This window comes from Lodderomyces elongisporus, chromosome 1, assembly GCF_030384665.1.
Source record: "Lodderomyces elongisporus chromosome 1, complete sequence".
In the NCBI taxonomy this organism is placed as follows: Eukaryota; Fungi; Ascomycota; class Pichiomycetes; order Serinales; family Debaryomycetaceae; genus Lodderomyces; species Lodderomyces elongisporus.
This window is the reverse complement of record NC_083673.1, coordinates 648,281-670,117: the sequence shown is the minus strand read 5'-3', so window position 1 is coordinate 670,117 and position 21,837 is coordinate 648,281. Positions and strand designations below refer to the sequence as shown.

Below are 21,837 nucleotides of genomic sequence, written 5' to 3'. Positions count from 1 at the left end.
TGATTGACTAATTGAGTACTTACTTTGTTAATCAATTAGTTTTATTCATTCATGATCGATAAATAGTTTGCATATTTTTTGACTCGATCTTTGCTCTCAAGCTCTCCAATAAATTTCACTAGTTCAGGAATTGGAAGGCCTGGTTTCCCTCCGCTGAGAGCTGCTCTCAATGTCATAAACACCTCTTTTTTGGGAAATCCGATTGTAGGTAAATTCGCTAATGCATTATCAAACCCATTTTCAATAACATACGATAAAATTGTTTTCGCTTGCTGAATATCTTTTGGTGGCTTTACAGCACCGTAGTCAATGTTTTTAAACAAATAAGTGTGATTGCACACATCTTTTACATGTGAGATATTGGGCGCTAAGCTGATGAGCAACTCTTTTAAATATTCTTTGCTTTTCCCATTTTTACTAATTAGTTTAAATTCATCGAAATACGAATCAACCAATGAATTTAACTTTGCCGGATCAGCACAAGCTCTTTTGAAATGCTCTTTTTGGAAAAATTGCAATTTCGAGTCATTGACTTTTGCATTGCCCTTGGTCAACTGGTCCAAAGAGAATTTTTCCACGAGTTGGTCAAGGTCAAGAACCTCAGAGGTCTTTTCATTCAATTCTCTATAAGGAGCCCATCCAAAGAGTGCAACAAAATTCAATAGTGCCTCTGGTAGTATACCACCTTGCTCGCGTAATTGCAAAATATTGAAATCACCTTTACGTTTGGAGAGTTTCCGATCCTCGAGTGATGTGAGTAGTGGAATATGAACAAATTCAGGCGGAGACCATCCGAATGCGTTGTAAAGGGCCACGTGTTTTGGAGTCGATGCCAACCATTCTTCTCCTCTAATGACATGGGTGATTTTCATTAGATGATCATCAACAACATTGGCAAAATGATACGTTGGCATTCCATCATTCTTGATTATGACAAAGTCGTCAAATCTTTGATCGTGAAGATTATATTGCGGTTGAATGTCGGTGGATCCGTGAAGTAAGTCATTGAATTTGGGGTATTTATGTGGCGACTTGAAGCGAATGACAAATGAATCATTATCTGGTTCATTTAGTTTGGTAAAGCATTTTCGATCGTATGTAACATTTGTAGGCGGTTTCAATCGCTGTGCCGATTCGCGTAGCTGCAATAATCTTTCCTTTGAGCAATAGCATTTATAAGCCAAGCCTTTGTCAAGTAAGAACTGAGCATATTTCTTATATATATCCTTTCGCTCTGACTGGCGGTATGGTCCAAATTGTCCACCACGGACGGGGCTTTCATCAATTTGTAAATTGCACCATTCCAAGGTGTTGTAAATGTTTTGTTCGGCACCTTCAACAAGCCGCGTTTGGTCAGTATCTTCAATACGTAAAATAAATTGCCCATTTGTATTTTTAGCAAGCAAATAATTGTATAACGCGGTTCGTAGAGAGCCTAAATGAAGAAAGCCGGTTGGTGATGGCGCGAATCTTGTCCTAGCAGGAGTGGTTGGGTGTATCGATTGTTTTGAGATATTTATAGGTGAAGTAGCTGTTTGAGTCGAGTAACAAGTAACCTGGTACCGACTAAACAAATGCGTATATGTCAAATATCTAGCAGAAAGGCATATTCGAGGCTTCATTGTATTGATGAAGGGTCGATCTTGGTTGAAGTTGAGTGTGGTGTATTTCTCTTTTTCTTTTTCATAATATTTTATTTTTGAACTCAAAATACTTTTAAAATTTTTTTTTTTCCAGAAAAAATATTTGAGGATCTTTACTTGTAGCGGTAAAAGAGTTTGTTAAGGGGCTTGTTCAATAACAATAAGCTGGAACGAAAGTTTTAATGAGGCTCTAAAGGGGCAGAGAGGAGAATTTGTTGTATTTGTATGTATAAATCAATATATATAAGTACAAGTGTTGATTTACTCCTCTTTAATCCATTTTGTAGTTCAGAATACAATGAATACTAGCTTTGGCAGACACTGCTGAGTTTTGCTTTTACTTCCTTTTCTTTTCATATATTTAGTATATATTTCAAATAGAAGTAGATGCAATAATAAGATACTCCATGCACTACAAGGTAGTCTTTATACAAACAGAAATCAAAGATTAAAATGAAATAGGTACTTGTAAAAGCATGGTTTCAATCCTCTACCTATTTCCCAAAGGTACGAATGCAAGAAAGAGGGTAAGTAGATAAAGGAAGCGATGAGGTTTAAAAATAAAAACAGCCGAAGAAAAAGAAAAGGTAAAATATAAAAAAATAAGGAATAAAGAACAAAGCACATGATCTGTCTATATCCCTTGTTGATTTTCTTTTCTTTTCTTTTTCTTTTTTTTTTATTTTTTTTATTTTTTTTTTTCCGTTCCCACTTTGGTCTATACCTTGTTTCTAGAGCGCGCTATAAAATTGGTCAGTTTGAAACACAGCTGTACATTTCAAGGGGTACTTGGGTATTTGCCACTTTCTCTTGGTTTTCCATTTAATTGTGGTTTAAAAAGCAAACAATAATCTATTATTTTTTTTTTATCATCTTTTTCATTCAGTTATATCAATATATATATATATATATATATATATATATATATATTAATATCCATCTATTTTCCCCTTTCCTTTTGTATCTACTTCTTCTCCCAAATTACTGGATATTGTCTTTTGAGGAACAACTTTATTATTATTTCAAATTGGCACAATGTGTAATAGCAACAGAAGAAAAGGCGATGCAGACGACAATGAAACTTTGACCGCACTCGAATCCACTAGAGCAAGTTCCGGTCATCACGATGACTTGGATAAATATGTCGAAAGTTTTGACAAAATATTGGGAACAGTGGGTACATTAGGCAACCAAATATTCGATGTCTCACTTGATGCTGGTAGAGACTTGAACCACAAAGCAAAGGAATGGTCATATAACTGGTTCAATGGCTCTAGGCTCAATGGAGAAGTTGATGATGGCAGAATTGACAATGATAAAGAAGCTGGCGATCATGGTAAGGAATATAGGTTTGACGGGTTCAAGTTTCCACCTTTCTATGAAACAAGAGATGTCGACCTCAAAAGGGATGACATCATTAGTCCCATTTTCAATGAGTTTTGGAAAAGCAATCCTTTTTTCCAGGATGTGTCCCTGAAATTTATTGGCACTACACCATTTGGGTACCGCGCATTCAAAGGTCCTTCAATAAGGCAATATCATAACTGTTTGGATAAGCAAGGTAAATCTATCTGGGATGAGCAAGGATACTGGAGATGCTTGTTCCCTGAAAGTGAGGTGCCAGTGAGACTATTGGACTACAAAAAGCAACACTTGGGAGATGCTATCCTCACCAAAGAAGATTTTTTCAATCACATGAACCAATTGGGAGAGAATGAAGAGAAACCAGTGATTGATTTGAAGGAACAAGGTAAATGGTTCAACAGGTTTGAAGACTATCTTGGCTGGAAAAGAGTCGCTTATCAAGAAGCACAAAAAAAGAGAGAGCTTGAGTTGAAGGCTAGACAAGAAGCCCGGGAAAAAGCATTATTGAACTTGAGGAGAAACGATAGTAACGGTGGCGCTGACGGTGGTGCTACTACTACTACTACTGGTGGTGGTAACAGTCCAGAACTAGCTTCTTTGCAAGAGCGCTACGTTACTTCAAGCTCTATCAAGTCCAATATGTTTACTGATCCAGAGACCAATGAGATCAAGTTGATTGAATCGAAGAAAGAGTGCTTTAACGATGGCAATTGTTTAGTAACAAAGATTACCAAACTGAAACCTGTTGGTAGTGCACAATGGGCTACTGTTGAAGAACACACAGAAGATCTCAAGGACAACAAAGGATGGTTCTGGAAGTGATTCTAAAGTGTTGCCTTGCTTAACTTCTTTTCCTTCAGTTTTTTTTTTCCTTTTTTTTTTGTTATTTTTTTTTTTGTCATTTTTTTTGGTGTGTGTTTTGCTACAACAATCAGAACGCCATTTCCATGGCGAATTTATCTGTAAATAGTGTTTAATTTCATTTTATTTCTTTGTATATCAACTCTTGACCTGAATCAGTCTTCTATATTAAAAAAAAAATTATTGATAAATCACATGGGCCTTGCCTTGTGAGGCGTCAAGGTTCAGTGTTAGAGGATTAATAAACTTGCAAAAAAGCATTTGGTAGCACTACTTGTTCTGGGGCGTACCCTAGCTTAACGACTGTTCGATCTTTGTAATATTTAAGAAAGGCGCAACAAGTTTACATAATTCAGAGACAGATATATGATTGCAAGCAAATACACCACTATCAGTGTTATTCACGACTAGAACGGGTGCACTAATAAACAAGAAGATTTGCAAGCAAAGTACTAGAACAAAGTAATCAAATATTTTAGGCTAGATCTTTTTCAATACATTGTGTTAATTGCTTTCTTAGGCCAACCTTCACCCTATCGAGCTAGACACAAGTTCTTTGTTTTTCATTCCTTCATTCATTTATTCATCTATTTGTTCATCTATTTGTTCATCTATTTGTTCATCTATTTGTTCATCTATTTGTTCATCTATTTGTTTTTTTCAAAACTCAACCACAACCAACATGAATCCTTTGAACAAAATCATCTTTTTGTCTGCATTTCTTGCATCAGGGTTTCTCCTAATCCTTCTATCTTGTGCGTTGTACAATAATTACAAACCGTTATGGGTCATCTTTATTTTCCTCATGGCGCCACTTCCGAACATCTTGGCAAACTCAATTGAAGCACAACGAGACTATAATTTTCTAACATTCAACGATTACGGAAATGCTCAGGACCTGAACCTGTCACCTTTACAAGAGTTCAGCAAGTTTGTTACAGGACTATTGATTGTTAGTGGTGTAGCGTTGCCGTTGAGTTTATACCATTGTGGGTTGATACAACTCGAGCTGTTCCTTATGAGTGTTTCCGGTGGGTTTATCGTTTATGGTGACATAATTTTGTTTATGTGGTTTTTCAGTAGTGAAGTTGAAGAAAATGATGACTTTAATTTTTAGTCTTGATGGTAAATGCAACTCAATCGAAAACAAGGAAAAGAAAAGTAGGGAAGAGAATAATGAATATATATATATATATATACATTTGAAAGAAAACCAATAAAATTGAAAAAAAAAATGGCAAAAGTGATGGATTGTGAAACCTGCGGGGCAGGACAATTGACCGATCATAGGTATTTAAGATGCGGCATTGGTTCAATGAACCATGAATATTAGTTGGTATATTAAGTTGTGGTGCAATAGGTTCATAGATTCCTACCACTTGGAGCGGAAATCTAAACCAATACTTGAAGGAACCGAGGGAAAGATGAGTAGAAGAATATAGAGATAGACGAAATAATGAAATTAGTGGAAGAAAAGGAACAAAAGAAAATTTAAAGAAACGTATGAAAATGTGTCCCTCGAATTGCCCACTATATAAATACAAAAGAGAAATCAACTAAGCAAAAAAAAAAAAAAATTAGAGAGAAGCAAATGAAAACCAGAATTAAAAAAAAAACAAATTATAATGCATAAAATATGCTCGATATAGAATTAGTTGAGTACGATCAAAAGGAGTATAAGTATCACTGATAGAGTAATTATAGTTACCAAACTGCCATTCTCACGTGCCATTCGCCGGAAATTATTTAATCTCCTTGTAGCTCTGTGTAGTCGTAATTCAGAATTATCCACACCCAGCTCCAAGTCGTTCAATATGATCATATGTTCATCCAACTCTTGATCAATATCACGGCCCATCCTATTTTGGTGGCTAATCAGCTGGTGCAAGACTTCAAGGTCTTGGTCTTGCCGCATCATGGTCTGTTGGTGTTCTGCAAACATCTGGAGGTTGCTCCGATCAGTGGTTGAGTTAGAGTCTGATTCTGCTTCTGCTTCTGCGTCAATTGGATTATCTGCATATGGCGTGTAGGGAGTCATTCCCAATGAGGACGAAGTAGATTGTGCAGATAGCATAGGAGGAACAGATCCTGTATCTTCAACCTCGGGAGTGTCTTTGAATCTCACACTTTTTGAAGGAGTTGCAGTTGTGGTTTTCGCAGCTGGTGTTGGAGAAGTTGTAGCGGTACTACTAGTAGTAGTAGTATTGGTAGTGGTAGTAGTGGGAGCAGGTTTCTCATACTTATAGGAAGAAACGTCAATACTAGGATCTGTCTGCAAATCCGTATAAAGTTTGTGATAAAGTTGAACAAGATCGTTGAATTGATCAAAAAAAGCAGTATCTTTACTTCGCACCCCACCTACTCGAAAACTATCTTCTAATGACTTAAATAACGACGTGATTTTCCCTAGTAAAGCCGTCAAATTTTCATTGTCATTAGCTGACGGCGAGAGGTTTAACTTTAGGAGATTATTTCTATCTTCGATTATTGCCTCTGCTTCCTCGACATTTAATTGGAGTCGAGATAATTGTAATTTAGTTTCGTTCTTGTCCTTCTTTGGCATATCAGTCGATAGTCTATAATTATTTATTTTTTCTATTCTTTCTTTTTACTTTCCGAAACGTTGTTGGCGTATGAGTTAACAAATAGTTGGATTTTGATGTAGAATTGTTTTTTTTCTTTCTTTAAAGACAAAGATTATACTGATAAGAAATACTGGATTTGTGGTTGTTGTGTGAATATGAAGCGAGATAATAATTTCGAAAAAAATTAATCAGCGTGATAAATTGAAAGGTTCCTAATCGTTTTTCTCTTCCCCTTTCAGCTCTCCCTCTACGTTTCATTATTTCCGCACAAAGCAGCACTGAATGCGAAAGCTAGGAGTCAGAAGGAAAAGAGTGCGAATCCCTCGAGATTTTGCAACACAACGCAAAAAATATTTTAAAAAAATATTAAAAAAATAAATAAAAAAATAAATAAGAAAATAAATAAGAAAATAAAAAGACAAAAGACAAGAGACAAAAGCGCCACCAACACCTTTTGATATCTCAACCATAAGTTTCTCGCTTTCATATTGATCATTCACCACTTGCTGTTAGTTAAGAGTAACGATTGAGCAATCAATTGGGTATACTTGTACAAACCCATTGCCGTTGTTTGATGTTTTCGAAATTAAAGAACTTTTCAGAGGACGTGGCAAAGAGTCTCAATGATTTGAGTGCTCCAGATCAACAAGCCTCACAGCCACAACAGCTGAAACCAGATCCTTTAGTGCAACTACAGCGGAACTCTAAAATACTTCAAGCAGAAACACCTGATAGTCTGCAATTGGTTCAGCCTACAGATGAATCAGAAACGCCTACTCGAGTGACTTCTCCCAACATCAATTTAAATGCCAATAAATCTAGTTCTACCTCAGAAGAATCTACTGAAAGTGTCCCTAACACAGAGTCTAATCAATCTACGGCCGAAGGAACTAATGATCGACCCAAACCACTATCAACAGCAACACCAACACCAGCAACAAATAATGATTATAATGATTTACCCGCTCCCATAAAGTCGAAATTAAAGAAATTTGCAAAATACGAAGAAAAATACCCTGTGCTTTTGGAAGCCTACAAAATTGAAAAGCGCAAGTCTCAATTAATCCAGATATTTGAGAATGTTTTGAAAGAACACACTCCAATCTCATCCATATCCGATGCAAAAGTACTAGTTGAATACTTAAATGGATTGACAGAGAAGAACAAGTTGCAAAACAATGAAATTCGGAAACTAACAAAAGAAAATTCCATGTTAAGCTTTAAGTGTGCCAAGTTTGAAGGCGAGCAGACTTTTGAAGAAACCAAAAAAACAATTGAAAATTTGAAGAAAGAAAACAAAGAATTGCAAGAACGAATAAAGAATAGCGAAAATGAACTGCAGCTGTTTAAAAAGGAAGCAGAAGAGCTTAAAAAACTCAAATTTGAACAAGATGAGAAGTTAAGCAAATTAAACGAGAAATTGCAGGAAAAGAAGGGAAAACAAAATCAATCAAATGAGATAAATATGCCTTCTACTGAAAAGCTTGACGAGGACACTACCAAGGATGCAGAATTTTCTCTGTCTCTCAATACTGAAAATATATTGACACAAAGAGATCAAGAAATTAAAGAATTAGTTACCAAGTTAAAGGATGCTAGACAGAAATTAGAAGACAAGGAGGAGGAACTTGAAGATTTACGCGATTCCTTGAAATCTATGGGAAACGATTTAGTGACTGCTAAGGATGAAATTAAAGCATTCAAGAGTAGAAGTAATGAATCATTTAATGAAGATGAAGCTGAAGCAAAAAGCAAAAGCAAAGGCAAAGGCAAAGGCAAAGGCAAAAGCAAAAATATAACCTCCAATAATATTGATAATACTACTTCTACCTCGGATGTTGTATCCAATGGTGAAAATCATTGGAAAGATCAACATGACAAAAAGGTAACAGAGATTCTGACTCTCAAAGTAAAGATTTCTTCATTGGAAGAAGAAGCACACGAACACCTAAAAGAGAGCAAACGAGTGGAAACCTTGTTGCGAAAAGAAATTCAAGAGCATAAGAAGCAAGCCACAGCATTGGAATCGCAATTGGGAACCGCTAGGAATGAGTTGGCTGACTATAAAAAGGAGAAGAACAACCTTGAAGCTCGAATCACCGAATTGTCCAACTTCAAAAACAATGATACTTCACTTAAGCTTGAAATCGCCTCATTGCAATCGTCTCTCAAACACAAAGACGAAACCATTAAAGATTTAAATGCAAGAATTGAAAGTTTGAAATCGGAAAAATCTACATATACCAATAAAATTTCTCTGTTGACAAAGTCAAACGAGCAATTGCAAGAGAATTCAATAGGACTTTTAAAAGATAAGAATGAGCTTTTAACAAAGCAAGAACAATTGATTAATAATGAAAAGTCCATCGGTGCACAATTGATTAAAATGCAACAAGAGAAACAAGAGGTACGGAATGAACTTGAAAAGACAAAAGGTCAACTCGAGTCGTTGTTGAGTGACACATCGGATGCCAAGAATGAGGTGCTTCTTTACAAAAAACAATACGAAGAGGTAGCAATGAGGTCAAAAGAATACAATATGAGAATTGATAGCTTGGAGGACGATATCTCGGAGTCACGCGGGTTGTTGCAAGAGAAGATTAGGGAAGCCAGTAATATGAGGAGGTTACTAGTGGACGCGCAGGAGATTATGAAGCAACGTGAAACCGACCATAAACAAGAGCTTACGAGAATTTTGGAAGAGAAATCGGATATCGAGCGGAGCACAAATCTATTGATGCGAAAGAAGCAAAAAGATATTGATGATCTTCAGATCCTTTTATCGGAAGCCAGGGAAAGTTTACGCGTTCAATCCGAAAAGATTCGTTCTTTGCAAGCAAAGTCTTCAGCCAAGGTTGAGGAATTCAATAATAATGATGAGATTGCACAACATTCGTCTGCTGGTTTAGAAAGTCAGATAAATACACTCCGTGCTGCTCTTAGCTCTGCTAGTGATCGATTAAAGGATTTGGAAAAGTCAAATGCAAATTTGAAAAAATTAAATGAGGATCACATTTTGAAATTTGAGAGATTATCTAAAAACTATAAACTTCTCACTCAACAATATAGACTCATGAAAGATCATGAAGCTAGTGAGAAAAAAAAATCAGAGGAGAGAAGCAGAAGCTCGTCTATTATCAGTGCTACTCTGGATGCAGCGCTGGAACAAAACAATGGAACCAACATTGCATATTTAAAGAATGTTCTCCTTGGATACTTTGAGCACAAGGAACAGAGGGAGCAGTTATTACCTGTTTTGAAGACAATTTTTCAATTCAACAAAGAAGATGAACTGAAATTTCTTCTTGCCGTGAAATAAAGTGTCGAAAGGAAATAACAAAACTTAAAATGGGGGAGATAAAGAATGGGATAAATCAAAAAAGTAATAAAAGAGTCAATTAGATGTATAAACAATTTACAGCCCAAACTCTGTTATTTAATTCTATTTTATTTTCATTTTCTTTTTCTTTTTCTTTCTCAAAGTCACAGTTTTCAAATGCTTGATACATGTACTTTTTCGATATTTATCTTTCTCTGTCTCTTTTTGCTATTTTCTCTGATTATTTATTTCGTATAAACCGATTTGTACTCTTTAGACACTTTATATATTCAAGATTAATGGTTGTTAATTTGTTATTTTTCTTTCTTTTAGTGGTAACATGAACCACAATGGGGATTAAATATTTTCTTAAAGCTTCAATTTTTTTGATTTGTATAATTTCAATTGTTGAAATTTTCCATTCATCATTTTTGCATCCATTTTTTTTTTTCGTTTGTCTTTTTTCGTTTGTCTTTCTTCTCTTCTTTTAGTTCTTATTATATTATTATATTATTTTTTTTATTTTCTTTTTGTATTGATTCACCTCAACTTGACCATCTCCCAGACTCCGTATTTTATTTAAAAAAATAACATGCAAGATCCATTTCAACAGAAGAAACAGAGTATTTTGAAGGAGATCTTGTCCAATAGTCCTGAAAATGTGGATGCTTCGCCAAAAGGTACTATTGATGAGTATTGCATCCCGATCATTAACCTCATAAACTCTCACGAAAATATGGTGACAACATCATCGTGTAGCGGTCGTGTTTCTGTTTATCTAGAGGGCACAGCACCCGATAGGGTTGTCGCTAAAGGGAATGAAGGTCGTTGGATCTTTGTCACACATGATCCAAAGGAGCTACCTGGATGGTATAACACCGTTGACTTCAAATACATCTCACCTACATCAACACCAGCATCATTAGCTTCATCTTCATCTTCATCGTCGCATGGTCAAAGAGGTATTCTTTTTAAATACGAAGCATTAATACTTCACGTCAAATGTCGTGATTTGGAAACAGCTAACAAATTATACGCCATAGCGATGAGCTGTGGGTTTCGAGAAAGTGGGGTAGGTAGTGGATTAAATGTGGCAATTAGAATCTCAATTAAACTTGACGTACCGATTGGCTACATGGATGATCTGGATTCTCTTTGTTGCATTGTTAGCAAAGAGTATTTAGAATACATTACACAGCTATCTTTAGATAGATTTCAGGAAAACTTTAGAAAATTGAACCAATTATATGCTGCTATTGAAACATTTATTCACGAAAGTGGTTTGAATGTGCAAGCAGACAAAGATAAAAAGGATGAGAACCAGAAATCCAAGGAAAACCATAGATCGGGAAAGAATCTGGATTGGGAAAGCAAAGAGGCTAGGCGAGAGAGGATGATGCGTGAAGGTTTGGAGAGGAAGAAACAGAAGGAAGAGCTTCGAAAGCTTGCAGAATTATCAACAACTGCGATAAAGGATGAAGCTGGCCAAGAAGAAAACAAAGAAGAGGAATTACAGTAATTGAACTAAGCAAAGTAGAAAATGGTCTCGTTTCTTGTTTGCTTGTTCGTTTGTTCGCTTGTTTGTTTGTTTGTTCATTTATTTATTTGTTTGTTTATTTGTTTGTTTGTTTATTTGTTTGTTTGTTTATTTGTTTGTTTGTTATTTTACTGATCCTGTTATCTGCAAGTATCACTAAGGCGAAACATTTTGCCTAGGCGTGAGCATTGTGTATTGTATGGTACATGTTTTTGTAATTGTTGTATAAAAAGTGGTATGTGGTTTATTTGATGTTGGATATTTAAAATTTGGTATATCCTAGGCAGTTTGTAGTGCGATGTATTATAATGTAGTGTATTATGCGCCATTTCTCAATGTGTTGCAAAACTGCCGAGCGAGCAATAGTTTCGTTGTGTGAAATTATTCAAATTTTTCAAATGACACATAAAATATCTTTTTTCACATATATACATAGCAAAAAAATATATAAATACATAGTTTGTTCTATTTTTCAAAAGAAATAAAATTAAAAAAAAAAAAACAGGCTATCTAATATTTTTCAAACAATGTCAGCTACAGGGGAAATGGAAAAATTGTCGATTAAGGAACAACAAGGCGAAGCGCAAGCTACGGCTTCTTCAGAAGACAAAACAGCACCAGCGCAAGAGGAGGAAGTCATCTTGGGAGAAGATGGTCAGCCATTATCTAAGAAAGCATTGAAGAAATTGCAGAAAGAGAAGGAAAAACAAGCCAAAAAAGCTGAAAGAGAAGCCCAATTAGCCAAAGAGAAGGCAGCTAGGGAACAGGAGGCAGCTAATGATCCTGCAAAGGCAAACTACGGGAAATTGCCAATCATCAATTCTTCTAAAAAAACAGACACCACAAGAGTCAACATTTCTGACTTATCTGCTGCCGATGACGGAAAGACAGTTGTATTTAGAGCTAGAGTGCACAAGACTAGACAGCAAGGTGCAACCATGGTCTTTCTCACTTTAAGACAACAATCCAATTTAATCCAAGCTTTGTTAAAAACCAACAAGGAGCAAGATAACACTGCTATTTCTAAACAAATGGTGAAATGGGCCGGAGGTATCAACTTGGAGAGTATTGTGTTGGTCGAAGGTAAAGTTGCTAAAGTTGACGAATTAGTGAAATCCGCCACTGTACAAGATGCGGAAATTCACATTACAAAGATCTTCACCATCCAAGAAACTCCTGAACAATTACCGCTTTTGATCGAGGATGCCTCTAGAACTGAGCAAGAGGCTGAGGAGTTGGGCTTGCCAGTTGTCAACTTGGATACTAGATTAGACGCTAGAGTCATTGATTTGAGAACCCCTACTAATCAAGCCATTTTCAAGATCCAATCAGGCGTGTGCCAATTATTCAGAGAATTCTTGACAAAAAAGAAGTTTACCGAAATTCACACCCCAAAGATCATTGGTGCTGCATCCGAAGGTGGATCCAATGTTTTTGAAATTAACTATTTCAAGGGTTCCGCTTTTTTGGCTCAATCTCCACAATTGTATAAACAACAATTGATTGCTGGTGATTTCGAAAGAGTGTTTGAGATTGCTCCAGTTTTTAGAGCTGAGAACTCAAATACTCATCGTCACATGACGGAGTTTACTGGTTTGGATTTGGAGATGGCTTTTGAAGAACATTACGATGAAGTTTTGGAAGTTTTGGAAGAGTTATTTGTCTTTATCTTCACTGAGTTGAAGATGAGATTTGGTAAGGAGATTGATACTGTTAGAAGGCAATTTCCAGTTGAAGAGTTCAAGATTCCTAAGGATGGTAAGATGGTGAAGTTGCACTTCAAAGAAGGTGTTGCCATGTTGAGAGAGGCAGGTAAAGAAGTTGGTGACTACGAAGATTTGTCAACTGAGAATGAAAGGTTGTTGGGTAAATTGGTGCGTGAAAAATATGACACCGATTTTTACATCTTGGACAAGTTCCCCTTGGCCATTAGACCATTCTATACCATGCCCGATGCAGAAGATCCAAATTACTCCAACTCTTATGATTTTTTCATGAGAGGTGAAGAAATCTTATCAGGGGCTCAACGTATTCACGACCCAGAGTTATTGAAAGAAAGAATGAGGGCACACGAAGTTGATCCTAATGTACCTGGATTGAACGACTACGTTGATGCATTCACGTACGGATGTCCACCACATGCTGGTGGTGGTATTGGTTTGGAGAGAGTGGTTATGTTCTTCTTGGACTTGAAGAATATCCGTCGTGCATCTTTGTTCCCAAGAGATCCAAAACGTTTAAGACCATAGTTATGTATAGGGACAATTGAACCTTTATTTTTAATATATAATACTATCATGTTTACGCATTTTACTAGTTGTTCAACGGTTTTTTTTTGTTTTTTTTTGTAATTTCCTATAATCATGCTTGCTCTCTGTTGCTTGAAAAAAAAAAAAGAAAGAGAAAAAAAATTGATTAATCTATATCGGTATATCTGTGTTTAGATAAGTATTAAGCCGCTCCCCCGAACAGGTCAAAAAGGAAAAAATATAAAAGGGAAAAAAAAAGAGAAACGAAAAGAAAAGAAAATAAGAATGAAAGAAAGAAAGAAAGAAAGAAAAAAAAAACATTGGAATTATTCGTTATAGACGATACTATCACTTCCTCCGACGCCGCAACCATTACTAGCCACTCTCAACTATTGATACTTTCACCATTATCACTACTCACCACCACTCGCCCTTACAATTGACTACTAATTTGACAACATTTATAACAAGAAAAGAAAAGAAAAAAAAATTACCAATATGGAAGCAACAGTGATTCCCAATCCTAAGGACTCAAATGCGACGATTCTTCTTATGGGTCTCAGGCGAGGTGGCAAGTCTTCTATATGCAAGGTTGTTTTCCACAACATGCAACCATTGGACACATTGTACTTAGAGTCCACATCAAAGCCGACAAACGAACAATTCTCTTCGCTAATTGATTTGTCAGTGATGGAACTACCAGGTCAACTAAATTACTTTGAGCCTAATTACGACTCAGAACGATTATTTTCATCCGTGGGAGCTTTAGTGTATGTGATTGACTCTCAGGATGAGTATCTAAATGCCTTGACCAACTTATCAATGATTATTGACTTTGCATATCGCGTCAACCCCAAAATCAACATCGAAGTACTAATCCACAAGGTCGATGGTTTAAGTGAAGATTACAGAATGGATGCACAACAGGATATAATGCAACGTACGGGAGACGAGTTATTGGACTTGGGTCTAGAAGGTGTCTCTGTCAGCTTCTATTTGACATCTATTTTCGACCATTCTATATATGAAGCATTCTCGCGAATTGTGCAGAGGCTAATACCGGAGTTGCCCTCCTTAGAGCACATGTTGGACAATTTGGTCCAGCACTCAAACATTGACAAGGTATTTTTGTTTGACGTCAACTCAAAAATATATGTAGCAACAGATTCGCTGCCGGTGGATATTAAGACTTATGAAGTTTGTGCTGAGTTTATTGATATCACCATTGATTTGGACGATTTGTATATTGAAAACGAGAGTCTGCAAGAGAAGTCTACCAACAGGGCAAGAAAGAATAATTACGACGACGCCACAACCAACAATATAAACCCAAATTTAAACAGAAACACAAATAATGGCGAGATGAAAGAGTTGAAGTCAATCAGTCATTTATCGAATGGGTCAATATTATACCTAAAACAAATGATCAGAGGTCTTGCATTGGTCGCACTAATACGAAATGAGTCTATTGGAAACGACGAACACGAGCTAGCGAGTTACAATGCCACATCTGAAAAGTCAATTGCTATCGTAGATTATAATGTGAACTTGTTCAAAGAATCATTGATGAAAATGTGGGAGAGCTCAAGGTTTATACAGAACAGTACAGTTCGCTCATAACGTTATATAAAATTTCAATAAACGACTAGATACCAAAACCAAAAAAAATAATTTAAAAAAAAAAAATAACAAGAATTGAAGAAAAAGAAACATCTAATATATATATTCTCCTTTTGGTAAAATTTCACCGCAATTTGATCTGAAATAATTCATTTTGAGTTGGTACAATTGCATTCAAAAAAGACCTTGAAATTAAAAGCAAAGGTGCCAGGCTGATTCCCTTAATTCAAACCACTTTTAACTCATTCAAATCATCCGACTTGAATGAATTAAAAATAATCAAATAGGGATTATGATTGGTTTTTAAAAAATTTATTTTTTTCTTGAAAAAAAGAAAGGAAAAAAAAATTTTCAAAAAAAAAAAAACTTTGAATTAAAAAAAAAATCAAAAATTAAAAGATCCACACTTTCTGATCCACACCATCCCACGACTGAATCCATCCAAAGTAAAACTCTAGATCCCACAAGTGAAACCAAAAAGTCTTCTCCAAACTTCATCAACCATAGAAATGACATAGACCATTAATGAAAGTTGGCATTCTTCGATCTATGGCGGTCTCCGACACAATCTCCTATTCTCCTTTACAAAGAAAGGAAGAAAATAGAAAAGTGTTAATCGGAAATGTGCAATGCCTCTAAATCTAACAAACGATTACAGAACTTCTTGATCTCCTGTAATATCTCTAGGTAAGTATGAAGAAGAAAAGAAAAGAAAGGGGAAAAAAAGTAGGTGAAAAAAATTCGAGACAAATTTTTCTGCTTAAATACTTTTTTTTTTACCGCCTCTTTTCTACTTCTCACTGTCTCTTTCTTTCGCACCTCTACTAGCATCCAATAACTTTTATTTATACTGCAGAGTTGTAGTCACACGCGCACGACTTGTGCCGGAGAAAATAAACATTTATTTAAAATTACACACATATACTCAATACCAGCTTTAAACATCAACTAATTCATATGTACAAGCATATATACTGGACTTGCCGGGGTTCCTCACGTAAATGGTTTTTACTGATTTATTCATGTACTTCTCTATTGCAATGATGCAGCCATTCCCAGTGCATTTGCCCACATTTAAATTCATTCCACCAGTTGTAACAAACCCAATTGCATTCACATCAGAGCTATTAGGAACAGCATATAGTCTAGCATTGTCTTCAATTACGCCATCTCTGGTGACCTGAACACAGACTTGAACAACAGGTAAGCTTGTAAGTATGATTTTGGGAATGGACTCTACATGATCCATTCCATCGAAAAGTAGTTTTTCATGTCCATTTTCATCCTTTTTTTTCTTACCACCATAAATGTTAATAGGAATGGACTCGGGACAAAGCTCTTGCTCCTTCTTCAAAAACTTGGTCATTGCTATCACATCGTCAATAGTTTCTAGTTTCCTTTCGGGGTCATCAAGAGGATTATCAATTACCCCATCAGGTGACATGATTTGTTTTCTATACTTTAACAAGAAAAGCAAATTCCTCAAAGTAAACCAGTCAGCCTTGTACGCGTTGAAAACTTGAGAGAATTGATTCTCAGAATCTTGTAATTTTACCACGTTCTTTGGCTTTCTCGAATCCGACGCGTTTGCTAAATCACCTGCTATATTATTGTATTTCCAGCCTTCCGGTAACCATAAATAATCTCTGGGAAACACAGGTTGCTTTCGCTCAAAACTAAATTGCTGCATTTGCTTTAATCCACCAGGCTTGACATCCAGAACCTTAACAAGCTGAAGCCATATAGGAAGAACCCAATACCACGGACACAATACTGTCCAGCGCTGCGGCTCGGTCTTGATCAATATCACCGGGATTGTGCTATGCAGCACTTTGGAAAAGTCGGTATTGTAACGAAATATCTTTCCCAATTCCTTAATGGTCAATTGATCTTTGTAAGAATCTTGCCTTCCTTGTGAAGTCATCAAAGAATTCGCAGTTGTATGGTCAATGGTCAGACCAGCATTCAAATTCATCAAAACATTGTAGATGCTCTCGACACTGTTTCTTATTGGTAATTTCGTTGGTCTTTTCCATAATCTTGGATCATAGATGCTAAATGAAAGAGTTGTCCCCACTGGGATTAAGGAATTATCACTCAGTGATGATAGTGAGGACCAGATGTTGGACATCTCCTGTGATGTATTTTTCATGTGGAAAACTTTACTCAAACTTCGTAGACCGCTTGGTCCCGACAAATCAATGCCACCTATGGAATATCTGCAGTCCACGGTTCGAGCTTTAATTTCGTCATTAGCAATCGCCTTGTTGAATTGCTCAAAGAAAAACGTATAAGTCTCGTTTGGAATCCGAATAAGCAATTGTCCACACATTCTATTGACAAACACCAAACCAGGCGCAATTCTCTTTCCATTCCAGTATATCCATCCAACGTAAGATTTTTTGCCCTGTATTATAGATTTAGGAATGGGGCCGTTTCTATTTAATAAACTTTGAAGGATTTTACTAAAGGTAACGTCGTCGAGTTTTGACCCTAAGCCTTGAGCAGTTAATGGAGATGCCGCTGTCGTAGTCGTAGACGTAGCCGCTACAGTTGTGGATACAACCATCGTAGCGTAATACGATGTATCGAAACATACCGTTTTATACCGATTTTGTCTATTCATCATTTTGAAGCATTTTTGAGTTGGTGTGAATGGAATTTGAAACCCATTTTGTTTACACATCTTAAATCTCTTTGCATGCCAAACATGCGTCGGAACCCATACAAATTCCTTCTGTCGACTTCTATATTTAAGACCTCCCAAGCTCGGGGTGGCCAATTTGCCAGCTGCAGCCATGGCAGGATCAACTCCAGTAAAACCTCCTTTTTCACCGCTGCCACCAAAGCCAAAGCCAACACCATCACTACCACCATCACTACCACCACCAAGGGCGGTACCTAGAGCAAAAGCTCTATCAACTGCTCCAGCAGAATTGTTCAATAGAAAGCGCTTTTGGTGATCATTTTTTCGTAGTGTATACAATTCCCTCGTTATACTCCTGATATATTTCCTAACATTACCATGCTTTAAAGTTGGGTTAAACTCTTGCCGATCTTGCCTGAGTTTAGATGCAGCCTTCAATACCCTATACTTTTGCATGAGCTTAAAAAACTGCCTCCCTCGAGGCAGACGTTTTTGCGGGGGACCATTGGCACCATTCATCTCACGAATCGCTTTGCGTCGCAACCTCTTTGGAATCCTCGAAACATGATGAGATGCCGCTCTCCGTCTCATCGCACGAGGCAAAGCTTGGAAACATCTTGTGGCCATAGCATTTTTGCTCTTGAGCTGTGATTCTTCAAAAGCATTAATTTCAAACTTACGAGCATCCAAAAATTGAGGTACATTGAGTATCGACTCTTGTTTGTCATAAGCAGATTCTGTTGTTTGGGCTTTGATGGCTCGACTATTATAAAGGCGAGTTTTCCTATCATTTAGTGGAGTTCGTCCATTATTGCTGCCTTTTCCATTTAATAAAGCTTTCCCACTTTGGTTCATATCTCTGATCAGGTAAGCGTTTATAGTTGATGATTATTTGCAATTAAAACTTGTTTAAATTCGCCTTGTTTTGTATGCGTGGGCATAATTTTGATTTTGCAGTTTTTTGTAATGAGTTTTGCTGCACAGTGCGCGGTACCCACTACATGCAAACGTGAAGCATCCAACTAAAGATATTTAAACTTAATAAACTTTCGAGTAACTAAAGATGTATACAAATACTTATATATCTATACATATACACATATACATATATATATATAAATATGAAGATGCAGAAAGAAAAAGAAAATAAATAAAAGCAGCTAGGTAAAAAGCCAAATAAAGTAGTAAACAATTGAAAAAGTTTTTAAAAATTCGTTTAAATAAACAATTAAACAAGAAATAAATAAATAAATTAAAATGGGATGAGAGATTATCCCTTTTATACAAGTTCTATAAGCATTTCAACTACCAAGTTTCATCCCAGCCATCTTCAGTCTGATCGTCATCTAACTTGAGATTTAATTGAAGCGCGGATTTTGGCTTCGTCTTCTTCTCAGCAGCTCTTGACGCGCTTCCCAATTTGAGCGACGTTGTGCTTTTTAAAGGTTTTCTTAACGGTTGTCTTCCGGTCGGTACATCAGTCGATCTTCCAAGATTGAGCTTTCTTGTATTCTCCACAATCTTTGGTGGTTGCCTAAATATATCTCTCCCTATTTCCTTTTTGTTTTCCTCTTCTTTGTTGATGTCATCTTCATTGTTTCCAATCCAATCTTCATCGACTTCGATCTCGCCATCGCCATCGCCCCATCCATCATTTGAGCTTTCAATATCCAAAATTGGCAATTCTCTTTGGGTCGGGGTTGATACTCTGGTAATATCAGGGGTTGAGTGATTAAAGTCATGGTTTAATTGTCCACCAGCTCCTACAGCATTGATATTGGTACTGCTGCCGCCAAGAGAAGTCAATTTACTCATCATGCCCCATCCAAATCCACCACCCGTGCTTTCAGCAACTTGCTTTGCTGCAGAATCATCTGCAACAGTTTCCTTCTGTTGTTGTGGTGCATACCTTTTATAAAACTCTCTTTCTTCTTCATCCTCGTCGTCCTCGTTTTCAAGGACTGGCAAGTCTTTAGCGTGTGCTTCCACCGAACTCAAGTACAAATCAAAAACTTTCCTAGCAGCCTTTCTAACTTTTGATGATTTCTTATCCATTAGGGAAATTGCTAAATGGCCCAAGATCTTGGAACATATCTCCTCCAAAGAGAATTCGTCAATAAGCGATTCAAAGCCACTCAATGCGGTCATCTTACATGGGACAAATGAGTCACGCAATGACTTTGATAATGCAGTAATTAATACATTGTTTTTTGAGTTTGCATAAATTTTGGAAGAGATCTTGACAATCAAAACCAATGTATTAACGCGAATCGAAGGTTTTGGGTCCATTTGCGATTTAGCAAGTATACGCAAAAGCTCCTGGTTAACCTGCTTCACGGAAATCTTGTCAATGACTATTGTTATTGATTTTAATGTTGTTTCACGAATCATGAAATTAGTATCTTGGAACCCGGTGACCAACGGAGTAAAAATTTTGTATTGAACATCCGAATCAGTCAAAAAATGTTGATAATCTGGCAAGTGTGTGAGCAATATCAATCTAATGGCTCGATCGTTTTGCGCAAATGCCTCAAAGATAAGAGGCTTAATCTGCTTATTAAACTCATCCTCGGATAGTTTCACGCCAAATTTAATGACAAGATTGAGTAAAACGGACATTGTTTCTTGTTTGGCATGCACTTCTGACCCATTGGATCCGGTAGAAGAACTGGGTACTATATTTGCATTGGTGATACTGGTGGACCCTTGGGACTTGCTCAAATGATGATACTGATTAATCAATTCCGGCAACAATTTATAGTTTAAAAATCCTGGTGGGTAAATATCCTCCTCGGTATACTGAGGCAATTCATGTTTGAAAAATTCTAGCTTTGCATCGTTTTCCTTGATGAATTTTAACTCACTCAATTGGTGATTGAATCTAATGATCATATTTTGTTCATGATATTGTTCCGTTTCTTTTAAATATTGAGCCACGGTGTTCCTTTTGGCATTCAATCTTTTTGCCGGCCCTTGTAATTTTACTGGAATTTTGACGGTTGTATCCACGACTCCATTGTTGAAGGATGCATAAATCAACTGTCCCAACAAATATCCATCATACTTTTTAGGATCTCGTCTAACTGCTTCCATGTCAATATCCCCATGAGAAGTATTACCTGGCATGTTCTGGCTCAATCGATATAGTGCTTGGTCAGGGTCCGATTGTAGATTGGTAACTAGTTCAAATCCAAAAAGCTTCCAATCTCCTTGAGAGTTGACAAATACAGAGGAATAATAATTCAATCCGCCATGCACAGAATTGCAATCTTCATTAATGAAGCGTAAACTCTGTGCCACTTCATATATTCCTGCTGTAACTGCATCAGTATGCAATTTAGTGTCTTGTTCCTTAATGTACAAGGCCAATGGTATGACTCTCTCCGTAACTATGTAAAGGTAAGAATCATTTTCTATAAAATCCACGACTGATACTAAACCTGGGTATTTTATAGTCTTAAGTTTCTTGAAAGCATTTCTTGCAAGCAGTTCCCATCTTTGTACTCTAGTGTCACGCAAATTAAACTCAAAAATTGAAACAGGAGAAGAATCTTTTGGGTTGATACCATTGTATAGCGACCAAACAGTTGAGCTATCAATCTGATGTATGGAAGAAGTTGGCGTGATAGGGTCAACTATCTTCTCCTTGAAAGTGTAAGGTATTGAACTTCCCGTAAAAGTACTTAGTGTCTTGGAGAGAAAGTTCATATTCAAATTAGGATTAGGGAAATCACAAACCAGTATAGTTGCTTATTTAAAGAAAAGAAAAAAGAAGAAGAAGAAGAAGAAGAGGAAAAAGAAAGAAAGAAAGAAAGTGGAGTTGTTTATGTATAGCCTCTCTGGAATTTCAAACGCTATTCGAATTTCCAAGATCGCGCGATACGAAGTTTTCGGAATAGTGAGAATATTCTTGTTAGTAAACACCATATATAGAAGGAGGAAGGAGAGAGAAAAGTATTTATCATAGTGTAAGGTGGAGTTTACGCGTTTCTTAACATACTTTGTCTAAAC

At 36.5% G+C, this 21,837-nt stretch overlaps 10 protein-coding genes across 10 annotated transcripts; 6 read left to right on the top strand and 4 right to left on the bottom strand. All coding sequences in view use genetic code 12, as the record gives it.

The window, feature by feature from the left end:
- Positions 1–41: 41 nt before the first annotated feature.
- MSE1 (Glutamate--tRNA ligase mitochondrial) lies at positions 42–1,622 on the bottom strand (the record flags this gene model as incomplete). The annotated part of the gene is made up of 1 exon (XM_001527676.1): positions 42–1,622. The coding sequence occupies one exon, from the start codon at positions 1,620–1,622 to the stop codon at positions 42–44; it is 1,581 nt and encodes a 526-aa protein (XP_001527726.1).
- A 1,056-nt stretch (positions 1,623–2,678) lies between these two features.
- Positions 2,679–3,830, top strand: PVL30_000240 (uncharacterized protein; the record flags this gene model as incomplete). Its single annotated transcript, XM_001527675.2, has 1 exon — positions 2,679–3,830. One exon carries the CDS (start codon positions 2,679–2,681, stop codon positions 3,828–3,830), a length of 1,152 nt encoding a protein of 383 aa, XP_001527725.2.
- Positions 3,831–4,551: 721 nt separating this feature from the next.
- PVL30_000239 (uncharacterized protein) lies at positions 4,552–4,986 on the top strand (the record flags this gene model as incomplete). Its single annotated transcript, XM_001527674.1, has 1 exon — positions 4,552–4,986. The coding sequence occupies one exon, from the start codon at positions 4,552–4,554 to the stop codon at positions 4,984–4,986; it is 435 nt and encodes a 144-aa protein (XP_001527724.2).
- Positions 4,987–5,520: 534 nt separating this feature from the next.
- PVL30_000238 (uncharacterized protein) lies at positions 5,521–6,432 on the bottom strand (the record flags this gene model as incomplete). Its single annotated transcript, XM_001527673.1, has 1 exon — positions 5,521–6,432. One exon carries the CDS (start codon positions 6,430–6,432, stop codon positions 5,521–5,523), a length of 912 nt encoding a protein of 303 aa, XP_001527723.2.
- A 596-nt stretch (positions 6,433–7,028) lies between these two features.
- IMH1 (Golgin imh1) lies at positions 7,029–9,773 on the top strand (the record flags this gene model as incomplete). The annotated part of the gene is made up of 1 exon (XM_001527672.1): positions 7,029–9,773. The coding sequence occupies one exon, from the start codon at positions 7,029–7,031 to the stop codon at positions 9,771–9,773; it is 2,745 nt and encodes a 914-aa protein (XP_001527722.2).
- A 592-nt stretch (positions 9,774–10,365) lies between these two features.
- Positions 10,366–11,292, top strand: PVL30_000236 (uncharacterized protein; the record flags this gene model as incomplete). Its single annotated transcript, XM_001527671.2, has 1 exon — positions 10,366–11,292. The coding sequence occupies one exon, from the start codon at positions 10,366–10,368 to the stop codon at positions 11,290–11,292; it is 927 nt and encodes a 308-aa protein (XP_001527721.2).
- A 545-nt stretch (positions 11,293–11,837) lies between these two features.
- On the top strand, positions 11,838–13,559 carry DPS1 (aspartate--tRNA ligase dps1; the record flags this gene model as incomplete). The annotated part of the gene is made up of 1 exon (XM_001527670.1): positions 11,838–13,559. The coding sequence occupies one exon, from the start codon at positions 11,838–11,840 to the stop codon at positions 13,557–13,559; it is 1,722 nt and encodes a 573-aa protein (XP_001527720.1).
- A 498-nt stretch (positions 13,560–14,057) lies between these two features.
- Positions 14,058–15,179, top strand: GTR2 (GTP-binding protein gtr2; the record flags this gene model as incomplete). The annotated part of the gene is made up of 1 exon (XM_001527669.2): positions 14,058–15,179. The coding sequence occupies one exon, from the start codon at positions 14,058–14,060 to the stop codon at positions 15,177–15,179; it is 1,122 nt and encodes a 373-aa protein (XP_001527719.2).
- A 937-nt stretch (positions 15,180–16,116) lies between these two features.
- On the bottom strand, positions 16,117–18,933 carry POP1 (Ribonucleases P/MRP protein subunit pop1; the record flags this gene model as incomplete). Its single annotated transcript, XM_001527668.2, has 2 exons — positions 16,117–18,589; positions 18,926–18,933. 2 exons carry the CDS (start codon positions 18,931–18,933, stop codon positions 16,117–16,119), a joined length of 2,481 nt encoding a protein of 826 aa, XP_001527718.2.
- A 198-nt stretch (positions 18,934–19,131) lies between these two features.
- Positions 19,132–21,534, bottom strand: CEX1 (Nuclear aminoacylation-dependent tRNA export pathway component; the record flags this gene model as incomplete). Its single annotated transcript, XM_001527667.2, has 1 exon — positions 19,132–21,534. One exon carries the CDS (start codon positions 21,532–21,534, stop codon positions 19,132–19,134), a length of 2,403 nt encoding a protein of 800 aa, XP_001527717.2.
- Between the last annotated feature and the right edge of the window lie 303 nt (positions 21,535–21,837).